This window comes from Melospiza georgiana, chromosome 7 (genome assembly GCF_028018845.1).
Source record: "Melospiza georgiana isolate bMelGeo1 chromosome 7, bMelGeo1.pri, whole genome shotgun sequence".
Taxonomy (NCBI): domain Eukaryota; kingdom Metazoa; phylum Chordata; class Aves; order Passeriformes; family Passerellidae; genus Melospiza; species Melospiza georgiana.
Genome location: NC_080436.1, coordinates 19,595,432 through 19,613,375, shown reverse-complemented (window position 1 = coordinate 19,613,375; position 17,944 = coordinate 19,595,432). Strand labels below are relative to the sequence as shown.

Genomic DNA, 17,944 nt, shown 5'->3' with positions numbered 1-17,944 from the left:
CTCCAACTCTTGTAATTCCTATTCTTGAAACTAAAACCCACTGAATGGGAAATTACAGAACAGGATAGTTACTTTAAATGTTCTCAGATGTGCATATTTGCAAGTATCCCCTGATCAAAATCAAATTTCATGCAATAACTTTCCAATGCTATCAAAAATACATAGAATTCTTTATAAAGAAATGTAGATAGCCAGAACTAATACTGTATTTGATTATTACTTATTATTATTGTAAGAAAGCAACTAGTTTTAAAGTAATTAAATTATGCAGTTAGCTACCTGGCAACAACTAAGCAACTTTTAAAACTCTGTTGAGGGTTTCCCTTTTAAAGTCCTGTCAACAAACAACTACAATGTTTGAAAGCTCTTATTACTTCAAGGCTTAAAGACTTTATACACTTCTAATGATATCTTGGCCTATTCAAAGCAAAGTACCAACTCTTACTGAGCCTAACAGAACTCATGGAACTCTTACAAAGCTAGGAAAATAATTAAGCATACTTTTTTTGAGAGTCTCCAAGGAATTATTTTGACATCTACAAGGACAATTAGAACTGCCTTGCACAAACATAAATAGGCTGTAATCATTTAAGACTACTAAAATATACGCAGCCAACGAAATGGTTACAGTTAAAACCATCTATGTCCTGAAAAGATCCCTTCTCTCCTTCAATACACCTGCACAAGAACACAAAAATCTAACTAAACAGCACTCTGCTCACATTTCTCACTGTCTGCAGGTCACATAGAGCTGTACACTCCAAGCAGCACCCCCGGCCTTGCTCAGCTTGTCGCTACAATCAGACACGAGAATGGCATTGAGCAGCAGCACTGGCACAGTGACACCCCCAAACTGCACCATCACTGACACAAGTTTATAAATACTGCTAAGCATTGAGATAGAATTTTCACTTGTAATGATGCTAATGAGATACTGAGCCATGATTGTATGAAGATAGTAATATTATCTTATGCCAAAGTTAGATTACTTGGAATAGGTATTTGCAGCAAAAAAATAAACTAACCTCTGAAATAAAGACTTAAGATTTGAACTGTTATTCACTTAATCCAAGCAGCTCTTTACATTTAGTCCTTTAAATGCTTTTACTATTTTTGAGACTGCATGATTGCCTTGATTAACCACGATTACTCATCCTTGCTAACTATGAAACTCAGGAAAACTTAGTAAGGACAAATCTGAATTAAAACTCTTTACAACTTCTGTCACACACTTAAGGTTGTCCTCCCAGAAGTTCCTCTGGCAGTATAAGAGTTGAAACAGAGAGGTTCAGAATGGATCCAAAGAAAAACATTCTGCCCACAGGAACAGCCTGGTACTGGAGCAGGTGGCACTGAGGCTGGGCAGCCTCTCTCTCACAGAGGGTTCAAGACCAGACTGTGCAAAGTGCTGAGTAACTTGGTGTGATCTTAGAAGTAACCCCAGCTTTGAGCAGCATGTTGGACAGGAAATCCAGCAGTCCCTTCCAGCCTGAATTACCTGGGACCTGAAAAAGTCTTGCTGATTCCTGGGAGTGAGGCACCTAAGCCCCTCATACACACACTGCCCACTGAAGATGCACATAAGGACTGACTAGAGCTATCTCTATGCTTTATTATGGTCTGCTCCTAATGTCTGTATTTATTGAAGACTAGAAATAATTAACTCCCTAATTCTGCTTCATTTTCTGTACTTCAAGAGAGCTCCACAAGATAAAAACACTGCAAATCACATACTGAAGTCATCACTACTGATGATGATGCATAAACAACAATAAAGAGCACTTTTAGTCTTTTCTAAGATAGCATAAATCTTAAATTTTATTTCTTTTCTGGCTTTACTAGATTGCCAGCTTTACTGGGAGCAATTATTCCAGTGAACAAAGCTAACTGAAGAATTGAATAAGTTACCTATATTTCCACTGGAATGTAGCAAATGAAATCTCTCTTCCTTTCAACTACAGCGTGGCTATCCCCATATACAATAAATTTACAGATTATCAGAAAGTTGAAAAATAAATTCCAAGAAGAGAAAAATAAAGGTTCTGACCTTTTCATCATTGGTAGTAGACTCTGGATGAGGTAAAGGACTATCTTGATGAGTTGTCTCTACAACTGAAGGTTCTTCAATTTTATTTCTTATAATTGGTGTTGCAAGAGGGGACAAATCTAGAGGCATCTATGAACAACAATGTAAAACAAAATTAGTCAATGTTTTAAAAACAAAACTGAGTGAGAAAATATAAATAACTGAAGAGAAATATCAGCCCATTACAAGACAGAGGTGCTGATGTTTGAAAGGTCTTGATGCAGATGCATTATCAGTCAAGGCTATTTTACCAGCACCTAAATGAACACCAATCTTCAGTAACACAAATGTCTTTCAACACTTATGTTAGACTAAATATTTTCTTCTTGAGAATTAAAAACATTCCTAAAGTTTTTGCATTTCCAATTGCAGCTAATAATTATTGAAAAAACAAATTTTATATTACTACACAGGTAAAATTCAGCAGGACATCTAAAATGCCTTAAAGAAATTGAGCTACAAAGTACTTAAAACAATACTATAGATTTGAAAGCCTATATTCCTGTCTAGTCTGCTATCCAAATACTTTTGGAAGAAATTTCCCCCATAGAAGTTTTTCCAAATGCTTTTATTTTCAATTAAATTCCTAGCTTTCCTGTGCAATATATTACTAATAGACAGGGCAGACTGTAAGAAGAGGAATCCCTTCTCATATCACAAGTGACTATGAAATATTACAGAAAAAACTCAACTATCAATGCCCTAGATTTTCCACACTTTATTAAATCATCCAGAGATATGGCAGGACTGTGTTTTTCCTTGTAACACAGAGGGCAGCTTGGAAAATTAGTATCAATTCAAGAAATAGACAAAATGTTTAATATAATTTACAATAGATAGAACCTTCTCCAAGACAGTAGTGAGTTATACAGAAAATAGTCTTGGTAAGTCAAAAATCAATTTTACTATATGTCATGGTCTAGAAACAGTCAGCATACAGCAACTAAAAAAAGTAAACTTATAAATCCATTATTTGATACAGCTGTTACAAAGTAAAATTGAGGCTTGGTCAGTAATGGATAATAATCCATCCTACTCACAAGTACCTCTCAAAATCTTTACTGAAACAAAATGAAGCCACTGATTCTGCAAAACCTATAAAAATGGATATAAAACCATATTTTTAATCACTGCCTATAGAAGTCAACCAGGTAATCAACTAAAGACAAAATTAGTCAAAGGGGACATTGAACAAAATTTTTTACTTGCAGAAGAATTTAAATGTTTAAGTTCCTAATCAGTTATGACTGGAAAGCATTGAAATACATAATGACAGTAACACTTAAATTATGGCAAGTTCCTCACCAAAACATGAAGTTGCTAAACAGATACAGCTCAAGTTTTTATAATATTTCAATCTGTACACTAAAAAATAAGTAGATCTTTATGTTGTAATCAACAGTTTCTGGGTAAAAGTGATTTCAACACATAATGAATATAACCATACCCAAATTACCGACACTTTGTAAAATTTAGTCAGTACTTAATTCTCATTATCATGATGACTGATTCTTACAGTAACATCAGTATTCAAAACCAATCAAAATGATCTGTGTTCACATACTATTGTTTTCATGGGTGTTTTTCCTTCTGCTAAAAACTTTGTGTAGACACCTTTTTTGTTTATTCAGGACCTCAGGAAATTTCAATCAAAACTAGTGGTTAACTTCAACAGATATAGATTAGATACTCACATGATTAGGACAATGTGTCCCATTATCAATGCTAAATATGAAAAATTATTCAGGTAAACTAAACTTCAGAAGAGTAATCACAGATTTGTATTCTTTACATACAACACATATAAGCAGCTAACATGATTATTGGCAATACATAAATCCAAAGTTTGCTTTTTCAATGGAATTTCTGATATTAAAAAAGTGGAAGCTCTGAGGAAAAAAAATGTTTTGAACATACTTTTTTAATGTCATCTTCAGAAGCCTTTTTAAACTCATTTTCAAAAGGACTTGCTAATTCATTGAATAAGCCCACTTCTTCACAGTTCTTCAAGAATCGAGTTGGTGTTGGTGTCTGATCTGAAAAGAAGTGTATAAAACCCCCACAATTTTATTTTCACATACCATTTATGAATCTACTTGTCCTAAATAATTTTCAGAATATAAACAAACAGAAAGAGGCGAGGAGGTGGCCGGGATCCCTCGGGCTGCTTTCTGCCCGGCAGGGAGGCAGCTGGCAGGCAAACTCCACCTGCTGGAGACAAGCACCCCGAGCCTGCAAAGCACCCTGCCAGCTCTAGCGGGGAACCACAGCATTTCCTTTGGGGCCACGAACCACAGGGAGCCATTCTCGAGTGCACAGCACAACACTTCAATGAGCAAGCAGACTCTATTTGCAAACAGAGGTAAGGACTACATGAAGGCTTTTAATCAGAAAACAAATGAGAGAAGTGCACAGCTCAAAGCCAGGTCGCTTCCTTTACTGATCTAACAACAGCAGTGGTTTCTTCCAAGAGCACAAACTTCTAAAGGAAAGTGTGACTGTGCACAAGATTGCATTGACTCCTAAGATGCCTCTGGATCAAGCTAGAATCATAAGACTTCTGGCATCTGGGTGACTATCCCATGAAGAAGTTCCAAAAACTTTATAGAAAATTCCTGTTAGTACATAAATTTGCCTTATTTCACTGTTATTATCAGGTCAAAATTAACTATACTTGCCATGAAGTTACTTGCATTTAAAATACTGTAAAGTGGCGTGATTGCGTGGACTTATTATGCCTGGTGTCTGCAACAGTTATTACACTGGAATGTGGCTGCACAGAGACACTCCCATGATTTCATTTTTAAACATCTGATTATTGGGAAGGTCCCTTTGCTTGTGGTGTAATTGACAAGGAGTACATCCAGAAATTTAAAATTTTTAACTGCTAGTTTAGGAGCAATATTTTTTTAATCTGCTCATTGTAACACATTAGCAATGTACAAGGGAAAAAAAACTAGAAAATGTCTGAAAGTCTTTCTGAAGTTCATTTAGGCTGCTCCACCACTGAAATAAACCCAGACTGACTGTACCTTCAGCATACTTAGCACATGCTAAGTTTGCATGCGCTATCATTCAAAAATTCTCAAATGTATAATGCAGTCAATCATCCATTGGTGATTACTTCTGATCCTGCACAAAAGCTGTAATTACTAAGGGTATAACATGAATTCAGAGGTGGGAATAAAGTATTTTGAATTTAGGCCAAAATGAAAACAAAAGATTTGATCTTTCTTTTACTATCCCATTGGAAGAATAATCACTGATTCATTCTTCTAATATCACCATGACATGTAAAAGATGCTACATATTTTAAAATTTAAGAGACAAGTAATATCAATGAAAAATTAGAACTGAAATACAGTTTAATTTAGTTACAGGTCCTCTAAGGAGTAGTCTTTACTAGCATGTTTTTAATAAATGCTTATATAATTAAATCAATTATATAAGTATTGATAATTTTGAAATATTTGGATTATATATCAGATACAAATAAAAGTAACTTACGGAGAATACTGGCTTCAAATTCTGACATGCATTATGTAAGAAAACACTGCCTAAGCACACACTGCAGATAAGTTTAGTGCAGAAAATGGATCACATTCTCTAAACATGAATCTATGCATTATGCACAGAAAATGCATAAAGCACATGCCCATTCCAGCAGAAAAGTGACCAAACCTAATACAAGTGTATGCTTACCAGCCACAATGACACTGTCATTCCGAGCCGGCCCAAATTTCAGTGTCATCTCATGTTTGTGTTTATGGACAGCCAAATGATCCTCATTGGTAAAACGCTGCAGCAGGAAGTTTCAAGAAACAGTTGTAATTGGGAGTGTGAACACAACAAATGCCATTCCACAGAAAGCAACTTTTACAACATGTTAAACTACCATTACTATGTTAAAATAAAAACCTCTATCTTGTTCCTTGGCCAAGTACTGAGCAGAAATATTATAAAACTCAAATTATGTTCGTAATAACTAAATATACCAGGGAAATTGCAGTATAAGTACTTGCATTAATCAAAAGTCCAAGATAACATTTCAGAGTGCTGCAGCCTCCATCAACCATCAGCAAACAGCCATTTGCTGTATTAATGGATCTTGACAACGTCTAGTAATTGATCACCACTACTTGATTACTGCATTGTGTGTATTACATTAATGAGAATTGATCTGTAATCACAAACTTCACTGCATTTAATAGTGTAAAGATAAAATAAAATTAAATACTATAGCTCCTGCCCCTGACAATTTACTACATAAAACAAGAGGCAGGTAGAATAGGTAACACTAGAACAAGGCCAGACAAAAACACTGTGAATTATCTAAACCTTACCAGCATTTTAAAAACCTCTCACGTTTGCTCATTTCATGTATACTTTCCCCAATATTTGGGGTATATGCTATAAAAAAGCAGTAAGCAGACAAACTAAGTTCTGTAAAAGAGATTCTTACTTTCACTATTTGTTTATTTTCACTAATTTGCTATGCATCTGTAATTGTGGGTGAAATTAGTGTTTCAATTGACATAATCTAAGAAAACATTTCCCAAGATGCAGCTTTCCTAAAAAGAACACATTTTACACAAAACATTGAAATTCTTAATTTTCTTTGTGAACATTTGAGCTCCAATTCATGTTTCTGGTTATGCCTCACTAATTTAAGTCATTCCACATATAAGAGATCCATGTCAAGAATCACCTCTCAGGAACTAATACTTCAACTGAATTCACCTCAGAGTACAATAATTCAGAATGTTTCCATGAGAAAGGACATGTGCATACGGAACTGTGAGGGAAATTAAAAATGCATGATCACTGCAAGACAGGGTGAAACAAGCAAGGGACTATTTTCTCCCCTATAACTTTATTGCCCTAAGCTCCAAATGCCCAGCTCTCTGTAACTCTTGCACCCTATCTCTGCATACAGCATAGACGAGAAATTTATGCATTCTATCACACCAAGAGACTTAAGTCTGTCTTTCTGTCCTCACTAAGTGGGGGAGCAGCCCTTCCAGAGGGAAGATGATGTCCAGAGCCTGCCTTCCTCTCTCCTCTACAGTACAAAGCTGACATCTGCGACATGAACTTCTCTCTTCACCTTCCCTGGAATCACTGGCTGGTGTAGACCCACATGCTATAAATTCTTACTTTTCAGCAAAACAAATACTTAGTAGCAATTATCATAAGCCCCTTTTCTTCAATCTGTAAAAATACATTTCATTGTTTTACTTTTATTTGAACAATGCTAATAACTTCAGTTCAGACCATTACCTGGCCACATCCAGGGGCAGTACATAAAAAGGGTTTGTCATCACTCATATTCCACAGGTCGTTGTGCTACCTGTATTAAAATTAGAATGTAACAAATTTTACAAATAATGCAACAAATTATCACTATATCAACAAGCTATTTTAATATTCTTTGAGCGAGAATTTCTGCCTTGTGGCTATAGTAATATTCTAAATACCCATGATTCAGAGCATGGATTTCAAGCTCTGTCAGGAAGCTACTCAAAATCTACCACAGCAGTTACACCTCAAGCAGAAATCCACATGTTCACATGTAACATGACTAACTGCAAAAAGTATCTGACAACACAGTAAGAACAACTTGTCACTGAAATAAAATACATTGTAATAATGATCCAATTCTCAGCTAAAAAGAGATCAGAGCAGCAGACAACACCATGCAGTCAAGGTTCTGGTGCCAACGGATGAAGAAGTAGCGTTCATTCCTCAGCCTTTTCACAATCCTTATTTAAAGCTCATCATTAGAGATAAGTTGGCACATAGCCCTTAATGTAAACTGTTATGAATTTAATTACAAAAACATGTACTTTAGTAATGTTTCAGCTACTTAATTACTGACAGGCTAAAAATACTTAATAAAGAAGTAAGGTATTAATGATATTTGGTGCTATTTTGCATACTCACCCCACACACTAATACACATACCTGCCAGATTTCACATATAAAACTGTTTCATATGGCAAACTATCATATCCTCCTTTTCATGGCAATAAACTGTAACTAAAAGAAGATATTAATTACTATGCATGCTAAAAATATAATAATGAATGATTTTGTAAATATAAATGAGAAAATGTCCACTATTCACCCATGAAACAACAATTTTTCAAATAAATAGTTTACTTCAATACATCCTTTAATTAGTTGTGGCATCTGTGGCTTTGCCTTGGAGGAAATACATTCATCTTTAAATGAGTATTTGTATGGAGAACTAACAATGATAGTTCTGAACACTATTTAGATTGATGAAGGAAACAAAGGTGAATAAAGATGTTTTTATGATTAAAGATCACAGGCAGAATAAACCCATATCATGCCCAGCATACTGGTCATGTAGAGTTGCAAGGATTCTCAAACTGTCTAACCATCCTAAGAATGTAAACTTCTGGTACACATCTGGGCACTAGACACAAGACATATCAAGTAAGCATAAGCAAATAATTTCAGACTGATTACCTCAGAGATCTGTAGGAATACAGTATCTGATCCTTCTGGATGTACCTGTACAGTAAAAAAACCACTGTGTACAGACCTTTTTGGACAGTCTTTCAAAGAGGAGGAGATCTTGGTAATTTTCACCCAACAGCAAAGAAAGAAAAACCTGGCATGCAGGATACTCTAAACTGTCACTTCTAAATATATATGTTGCAAGGAATGGGGATACTGAGCTGAGATCAGAAGTCAAGAGAGATGTATGGCTGCCAGAAACTTCAGTCTTTGGCACTGACAGCTCAGGGAAACATTTACATGCCAAAGAAAGGATGCCAAAGCAAATCAGAGATGAAGACTGTTCCACTGTCTGCGAAGAGTTCATAACCTGTCTCAAGTTTCTGAAGGAATGAAGTATTTTTTTAACTGTTCAAACTGTGAACTTGGTACTTTCACTAATAATGAATATTAACAAAATTATAGGCAAGTCTGAATACACATGACTAAGGCTTCAGGGTAAGAAATAAGGTCCTTATCCATGACACCTTAAGAGTATATCCTTTCAACATGTGGAACTTCAACACAGTTAACAGCTATCCCACTATTCTTCAGCAATGCAACAATCTCGTTTCTTCAAATGCAGGCTCAAACTAATAGAGTTAGTCTTGTTTAGATCTCAAGAGGAATTAGTTTTTGTGAACCTGTCATCATAGGGCACTGTATATGTATTTAATGGCTACATATGCCACCATATGCCAATACAGACATATGGATAAGTATTATGACCAGACAAGTAATACCCATATCAGAAATGTCTAATGGTGGAAGAAACAATTATGATTTGGTTTCTCTAAATCCAAAGCACGAAGGTTTTGATTAACTGAAATACACGTAGGACATTTTTCCACTCTATTACTATGTCTTCTTGTCAGTCTCTGAGAGATGCAGTTTCAGCCATAAAATCAGCTCCCTCCATGCTGTCAGTATTTTTTGTAGGTGAGAAGATGTAAATCTTTTAGGTCCATTTATTTTCTCTTTTCAAGGAATATTACCAAATCTCGTATTTGCATGTGAAATTCCTATCTGGTTCTATGTCTTAGTTTGTGAAGCCTGTGAATTTTGAATGCTTGATATACAAGTAGAAAATCAATCCTTGTGAAAAAGAAAAGCAGCGCTGTCCTTCTGGCAAACTTACTGGAAAAAAGTTGGAGATAAATTCATTTCCTCATCTTTGTAACATTATTTGACTGCAGGCCAAATGGAATTTTGTGAGGTAATCCCTTGTAAAGAGATTCCAGATAACATCTGAGGAAAAAAAATTATGTTGAAGCACTGAAATTCTTGCACCTAAAAGAAGTTCACTTGCATTCTGAGCAAGACCCTGGACATTTTAAATCTAAACAGAAACTGGATCTGACAGGATGGGAAAACAAAGGGCTCGCATTTGTTAGTGCAGCCAAATTGGTAAGAATGTATTTACCTATTACAAAGGCTTGCAAGGCTTGCACTTAGAACAAAATAACTCCATGCAACAGTGGAGGCTGAGGGGCAACTGCCCGTCAGGCAGCTTTGGGGCAGAACCTGTAACTCACGGTGCACAACAAACCCAACACAATTCAGCATCACGTCACTTGTAGCACTGAAAGACAAGAGGCCACTGGGATGAATTAACAAAGGCACAGCAATGAGATGAAGGGAAGCGATTACTGTCCTTTATCTGGCACTCTACAGCTGAAGTGCCATACCCAGACAGCTGATGATCTGGAGAGAAAACATCTGGGGCCCCCTCAGAACAGTCAGGAGGCTGGACTATTACATAACAAGAGGAAGCAAAGTTTGTTCAGAATGAAGGAGGATCTGCTTGCTGTCATAAAGTATCTAATTATTGATATAGAAAAGTCAGATCCAGACTTTAGGCAGAGTATAATAAAAGGACTGAGATGCAACATTCATGAGACACATCAAGAAAGTTAGGAGCAAGTGTACAGGAAATGGAAAACACAGCGTTAAAAAAAAATCCCACAACACTGGAACAGGTGTCAAGCAGGGCTGTGGAATCTCAGCCTTGCAGAAATTCAGAATTTGACTGGATAAAATTCTGTGCAATCCAAATTAACTCTGAAATTTAAAACACACCATCAAGACATCATAGCAAGGAACAGAGGTGAAAAATTGCAATGGACAATCATCCAAACTTGGGTAATGTTCTCACACCTTTAGAAGACCCTGCAAGGTCAAAAAACTGTTACTGCTACAAAATACACACAAACCCCATCCTTTGCATCCTCTTCCTTCTGGATTGCATGTTGCCTGACATAACAAAACTAACACAGAGAAGGCAAATTTTCAGGAAAAAATGTTGGTAATTGCCACTCTAATTTCAAAGGAGTCTCTCTCTGTTGTAGACTGACTGCTCAAAGTGAGAATATCACAGTAAGAAAGAATAATTCAGAAAATGCCTCTCCCCTGAAAACCAAAACAGCAACGTAGATGCCTTTTTGACAAAAAATGTTACTCACCCAGCCAAATGAGAAATGTAATACATGAAGTGATAACCCTGTCCCTAGAGGGGAATTAGAGTCACCCTGGACTGTTACCTAGGCAACAGCTAACACCTTGTCCCAGAGAAAAAAAGAGAGTTCCTGCAGGAATCCAATACGAATGTGAAACTCCAGCCTTAACTCATCTCTTCAGATAAAAATGAACATTCAGTGAAATGATTCTTACTACAGTCCACTGAACCACAACTTGCTTCTGTAAGCTTCAAACTCCACATTCCTTTCAGTAGCATAAAGAAATCCGTATGTAGAATTCCAGTCACACTGTAACAGCATCAGAGCTAAACACAAAAAAAACTTGAAATAATCTTTACAGTAAGTCATATAATCAACTATAATCAACTTCAGTACTAAAACCACACTAATAACCTCACTTTTTTGGTGTTTGCTCTGAACTTTTAACAGAGAAGTAAAATACACTCACATCATGCCTACTTAAAATGTAGCAAGCCTCTTTCATGATGTTTGGAATGTAAACAGTACAGTAAACTATATAAATAAGTATATATCCATCTTTAAAATATATCTAATAAGGAGAAATAAAATGAGTTTCCAAATAATTCACTAATATTTAAGGCAATATGCTTATTTTTAAAATAAAAATGTCTCCATAAAATGTCACATTAATATGTATCTAAATGTGCTACAAAAATAGCTTCAACAATTATCTGCATATTTCCATAAGATTTTAATTAAACACCTTGGGTACATTTGATGGAAACTATTACTACATAGTCTGAGGCTTGCTTCCAAAACCTTTCAGAAGACAATCTTACAAAGAATAGAAGCCTACACTAACTTAAGCCATGTTTTGTTGGCTTGTTTAAGTGGTAAAGATTCTTTTGATTTCTCTTAATTGCCTACATACAGGAGTATGGAAAATGCAACTGACACTTTGTTTCAAAATTTTTCTACTGAACACTTAAGCAGCTGTTTAAAATGTATATGTATCAATAGTCTTCGCAAAAACTTTTTCAAATTTGCTGAGAAAAGTAATTCTTCACACGTACCTACTAAAGACTCAGCAGACTTGCAGCTAAAGCCTCTACTTTACCTGTAGAAAGCAAGGTGTGTGTGAAAAGGTGTCCATGCACAGAGCTGCTCACAGTCTGTGCACTCCTACCCTGGGATTCATTATTTTCAGCACTGTAGCAATACAGAGGCTGCCCTCCTGTAACATCAGGGCTGATACAAACAGCACAGAGGAAAAGTGCCAGAACTGAGCACAGAAAAGACAGCTATGAATACACATAACCCCACAAACAAACAAAAACTGTGAAACTTTTGAAGGACAGCATTCTTCTTCTGGCCAACATGCAAGAAGAGATGCATATTTTCACAAGTGTGTCACCCTCCTAAACTGGACAGTCCGCAGAGGACAATCTGTCAGTCTGCACCTACAGCAGCAGCTGATTTATCTCCTGCTGCCTCCCTGAGAAGCACACCCAAGCCCTACAGCTACACTGCCACTTGCACGTGGCTCCAGCCCACAAAACATCTGTGCACTGTGGTTTGAAAAAGGTGACAGATGGACAGAAACTGTACCAGGCCATTGAGACAAGGCAGAATTACAGCAGTGCATCAGCTACAGAGTGCTTGTGTTACAGCACCACTGATGCCTTTTCCTACGGATGTTTGCACTTCCTCAAGAGCTGCCATGTCTACTCAACATTTCCTTTTATTCATCACACTGCATCTGGGACTGTGCCCCCTTTTACTGCAAGATACAAAGCCTTACTGTATACAGAATTATTAACTCTTACTAAACTCATCTGTTGAAGTCATCATAGTGTGTAACTACTTTAGGTAGGGTAAGACTTTACTTTAAAGCTTCATTTTATAATAGCAAACTGAAGCATAAAAGAACCAGGTCAAAATTTTAAACTTTCATCAACTCTTAAGAGTTTTACTTAAGAGTATGTACTTATTCAAGGTAAAGTGAATGGAATATATTTGCCACAGTAAAGAATAACATTCTCCCAATGGTTACCTGGAGAGCTGAATTTAGTGTTTTGCTTAGCTCCTTCCAAGATGTCCACAGATGGGGAGGAGGTAGATATTTTTACTGTCTAAATTTAAACACCTCACAATTAAGAGATGGCTTTTTCATGCAACCAAGCAAATAATAACAAAAATCAAAATGAACATGGTGTCTTTATACTTTCAGCACTTACATACAGCATTCATTTAATAAATTTTAATCACTTCCCACACTTTGAAAGAGTCTATCTTTATTTCCACAATTTTCTGCACACGTACATTTGCAAGTTGTGATTTCAGTAAAAATCAGAAGTTAGTAGGCAGAATACACTACTTAAGGAGGAACATAAATTTGAAAAAAAAGTCATTTGTATTTTAAAAGGAAGTACTCTACTTACCTAGAGGGACTGGAGCTATATTTTCTGTTTCCTATAAAGCAAAACAAGAAGAGGTGAAGCAAAACCAGTGTAATTAATACTTGACCATTTCATGACACTTCCAGAAGTGATCTGCCTGTATTTTGTGCAATACTGTCAAATATGACAGTCCTAAAAAATAAAACTGAAAAATGAAGGAAATGGAGGAGATACAACCTGAAAATTTAAAACATTCCTACTCATAATGAAAGTGGGATTGGCAGAAACTAACCTTGTAGGTTCTGCAAGAAAACTATAAACCCTAGTCCAGAGCATTTAAAGTTCATAACTACCAATGGCTGGCAAACAGAAAAACAGGAGCTTCTTCCTCATATTACACTGCTAGCACAAGGTTCAATTTTTTTCTTTTTAAAAGTCAAATGTTAGGCACTTTTTGCTGATATTATTAGTTAACTGCTAATATCTGATGTCTAAAGTTAATTCCATACCTTCCACCATTTGTCTAAATTCTATAAAGGACAACACATCTGGACAAGAAGAAAAGATGATTGACTTAGAGACAAAAGGGATGACTGACTTAATTTCCAATAAGAACACGACAGCCAGTAGGACAGATAGTCACAAATACAGGAACAAAGCAATTTAACTCCTTCAGCTGCAGGAGTGGCTTCCTCCACAAGAAGATCCATTTCTGGCAAACAGAGAGCACTAATGGCATAAAGAAAGGTCCTCAGGCTTAACATCTCCTGCTGGCTGAACATGGTGGCTTCTAATTCAACTCTCTGGCTTAAGCATTCTTCAGAGACACCCCTGATCTTTCTTTAACTTACTAAAAATTCAAGCTTGTAGATAAGCAAAAATACAGCACTTGTAGATAAGCAAAATGTCAATGAACCTCATAAAAGAAATATAGAGGGGTTCATATTCCTCCCATCTTCTCACAATTTGCTTACAGAGATATTGGGCCTTGCTTTCCCCAGTTCATTTATCTAAGTTTGAACATCTTCAACCTAACAAACATTAGAGATCCAACCTCACTTTTCTACACTTGTTTTAACAAAACTTAAAAACCAAGCTTACCAAAAAGTTACTTGCTTTTCACATTTTCTTCGATTGCATCCCTAAAGTCTAAAATTAAATTAATTAATTGAGAATTTAACTCTAAAAATCTTTAAATATATCAAATATCTCACTACAGGATTCCTCTTGCTCATTAACACAGAATGATCTTTTTCTTTTCTGTAAGCATTTACATAAATGACCACTGGATTTACCTAGGAAGGAAACATAATATATTGCTTGGAATGCCTTGCTTAAGCAAAGCTCTTATCTGAAGTGAATCTAATGGAAAAGTTCTCAGGCTGAACTGAAGATGACACTGAACAAAGCTGAAAACAGTACATCATAAATGTGAAAAAAACCCATTGATTGCATAATTATTAAATATTGACTAATATTTTTGTAACTAACTACATCCAAAGCCTCCTTAGAGTGCATATTATATGTTAAACAAATACAGTTCAGTTATGCAGAACAATGGTAACCTGAAATCTATTCAATATTAAAATAAGAGTTAAAAATATTGAATCACATTTGATCCTTTGAAAATAGAAAATGCATAATTTTTATACAGGCATTCAAGTCTATGTCAAGAATCCATTAAGAATGCTGATACTATAAATAACTTCAAGATAGGAAACCTTCGCGGAGGTAAAAATGTACATTTGTAAGTTTAAGTTAATTAAGAGTAGAAGAAAAAAAAGCTGATGACAGAAAAGGAATTTTTAGCACTAGGCCCATTCAAAATTTAATGAAACAAGAATGAAAATAATACCACAGTTCATGCTGTTCAACATGGTCACAAAAGGAAAGCAGCATGAAAAGCAAGATTATTAATAAAAGTATGTATGATGAAATTTAAGATCTGAAAGGATCTTATATTAGATGCTGCATAGCCTAGAAGTTTCTGGAAAAAGACCTACCAAACATATTCTTGTCTCTAGAATTCAAATCAGGGTAGAAATATCAACTACATTGTAAAGATGATCAAAAGCTCAACTACTTGATTAAGCATTAGCATACAATGTCAGTACTGAAACATAAAATGCCAATGGATTTTTAAAAGAGCTGCTTCACTCCATGTACACATTAAGGTCTCATTATTTGACAATTCTTTTGAGGCATTATATAACAACCAGTCCCTGACAAAATTATTGTTTAGTTTTTTAACAAGACAGCTTGACAATTTTGATTCTGGATTGCATAATTATAAACACTTCAGAGTTAATTCAAGTGAATGCCAAACTGGAGTACACTTTGTCCCTCTGAAATGAAGTTCATTAACAGGCAGCAACCTGTTTCACTGGATGGCTAAAGAAATTCCACCTGGAACACCTGAGAAGAGCAGAACCACAAGGACTGCTCTGATCCTATCAGCTCGCGCTGAATTTAACATCTAACCAGACCCAGCCGTCTAATCACCCAAACTTCAGAACATGTGTTGTTATTACCTCTTACCCAGCTTTATGCTCAGCAAGAAGTGTGGATGTGACATTCACTGCCATGAGTAGAATACGTCAAACAGAAAACAAAACCACTGTTTTAAAAGGTGGCAAATAAAACACGTTTCAGCCATGTTTGTGGTCGCTGTTTGGAAAGAAGGGGATGATTCAGAATGCTCAGATTATTCAAATTCCTCATTTCAGCACAAGAAAACAGGTGACAGTATCACTACTGGAAGATAAACACCCCTGGGAGAAAGCAACAGGACAAAAAGCAAGTGAGGCACACGGAGTGCAAGAATGGGGCACATAAACACACTAATGGATCTCCCTCCAAAAACAGGGATGCAAAACCGCTGGAGAATGAGTAAGACTGCAGAAGCAACATGGCAGCACACATTTCCCCTAACTCCAAACATGACGTTACATCTTGACATAAAACATTTGTGCCTTAAACACCGTGCAGCTATCGCTAATCGAGGGTCTGTGACATGTTTTTTCACGTGAAAGCCGCAGAGACTTTTTATTTGACAACTCGAGAGGCATTACGCACAATAACAGGCAAAGTCAACGAGGCAGCAGCTCCAGGAGGTTCAGCTCCATGGCCAGACACCAGGCAGGCCGGCACCTGGCGCCGAGGAGCTGTTCTTACCCCCCGCCCGGCATCCCCCACACCCGCACCCTTCCCGGCACCGGCACGGAGCAAGTTCTCCTCCAGAGCCGAGGATGGATGGAGCCGGGGCCTCCCCGGAGCGGAGGGAGGCGGAAAGGCGAGGCCCGGCTGCCCGCTCCTCCCGCTCTCCACGCCGCGGGCCGGGCCCGGGGCGGCTGCCGGCGATGCCCCCGCGGGGCACCGCTCCCGGACGCGCCGCAGCCCCCGTCACCCACCCACCGACCCGCCTCGCCGCCCCGCGCCCCGGGCCGCCCGCCAGGCCCTACCTCCGGGCGGGTGCCGGTGTCCGCGGCGCCGGCCGGGCCGCCCCGCCCCGCTCTAGGGGCGGCGGGAGCCGCAGGCCGCGCTGGGGGAGGGGGCTGCCGCGGAGAGGAGCGGCGGCGCCATGTTACTGCCTCCCGGGCATCCCCCGCCCACCGCCGCGCCGCGCCGCGCCGCTCCCGCCCCGCCGCCCCCGCCCGGCCGGCGCCGCCGCAGCGCGGAGGGAGGAGGAGCCGCCGCGCCGGGCCGAGCCGGGCCGGGCCGTGTTTACAAACTCACCCGCAACGCCGCCGGACCGCACATTAAAGGCCGGGTCCCCCGCGGGCTTCCGTCACCTCTCGCGAGAGCCGCGCTGACACCTCCGCGGGGCGGGGCGGGGCGGTCACGCGGCGCGGGGGCGGGGCCGGCCCCGGTCCCCACAGCGACCCCGGCCGGGCCCGGACATGGCGGGAGTCGGGCACGGCCAGGCCGGGCACTGCCATTGCAGGGCCAAGCGATGGCCGGACTGCGCCGCGGCACGGCGGGCACCGCTCCCGTGGTGGGGCGGGACTGCTGCGGCCGTGGCCGAGGGGAGCTCAGCATGAGGTGCCCGTCCTCTGCTGCGGGTGTGCAGGACGGCCGGCAGCTGAGGACTGCAGGCAGCACGTAGTGAATAAAGCACTGCAAGGCCTCTCTCAGCGGCAAGGCTTCATGCGCCTGTCACATCCAACTTTTGGAACAATCAGGGCTCCAAAGCCCTGGACTGCCGGGATTCCCCATCTCAACACACCCGCTCTCATGTGCCTGAAGCCATGGGTGTGCTAAACACTCACCTTGGTTAATATATCAAAAATGCCGCAGCACTGTAGAATAATGGCAAACGCCTGTATTTTACACAGGAGGAACTAAAAGAATTTTGGATTCGTTAAAAAAAGTAGCATAACCCTATATGGCAACACAGTTTAGCTAGTGTGTACTCTGAATCACACATGAAGCCTTAATTCTGTGCATGTGCATCATTTGATCTTGTTCTGAGACTGATCTAAGAGTGCAAGGCCGTA

At 38.7% G+C, this 17,944-nt stretch overlaps 1 protein-coding gene across 6 annotated transcripts in view; it reads right to left on the bottom strand.

Moving 5' to 3' along the window:
• The window catches only part of ATF2 (activating transcription factor 2), a 48,422-nt gene extending 31,165 nt beyond the window's left edge, over nucleotides 1-17,257 (bottom strand). For 2 of the 6 annotated variants that reach the window (XM_058027563.1, XM_058027569.1), the window contains exons 1-7: nucleotides 17,184-17,257; nucleotides 13,491-13,521; nucleotides 8,051-8,125; nucleotides 7,367-7,436; nucleotides 5,789-5,885; nucleotides 4,004-4,122; nucleotides 2,048-2,176 (exon numbers count right to left, since the gene is read on the bottom strand). In XM_058027563.1, coding sequence (XP_057883546.1) covers nucleotides 2,048-2,176; nucleotides 4,004-4,122; nucleotides 5,789-5,885; nucleotides 7,367-7,414 — 393 coding nt within the window. In that variant the 5' untranslated portion in view covers nucleotides 7,415-7,436; nucleotides 8,051-8,125; nucleotides 13,491-13,521; nucleotides 17,184-17,257. Of the gene's footprint in view, nucleotides 1-2,047; nucleotides 2,177-4,003; nucleotides 4,123-5,788; nucleotides 5,886-7,366; nucleotides 7,437-8,050; nucleotides 8,126-8,581; nucleotides 8,627-12,122; nucleotides 12,141-13,490; nucleotides 13,522-16,909; nucleotides 16,974-17,183 lie in introns of those variants that run through there. The other 4 variants (XM_058027565.1, XM_058027566.1, XM_058027564.1 and 1 more) reach the window with 4 other exon arrangements.
• Between the last annotated feature and the right edge of the window lie 687 nt (nucleotides 17,258-17,944).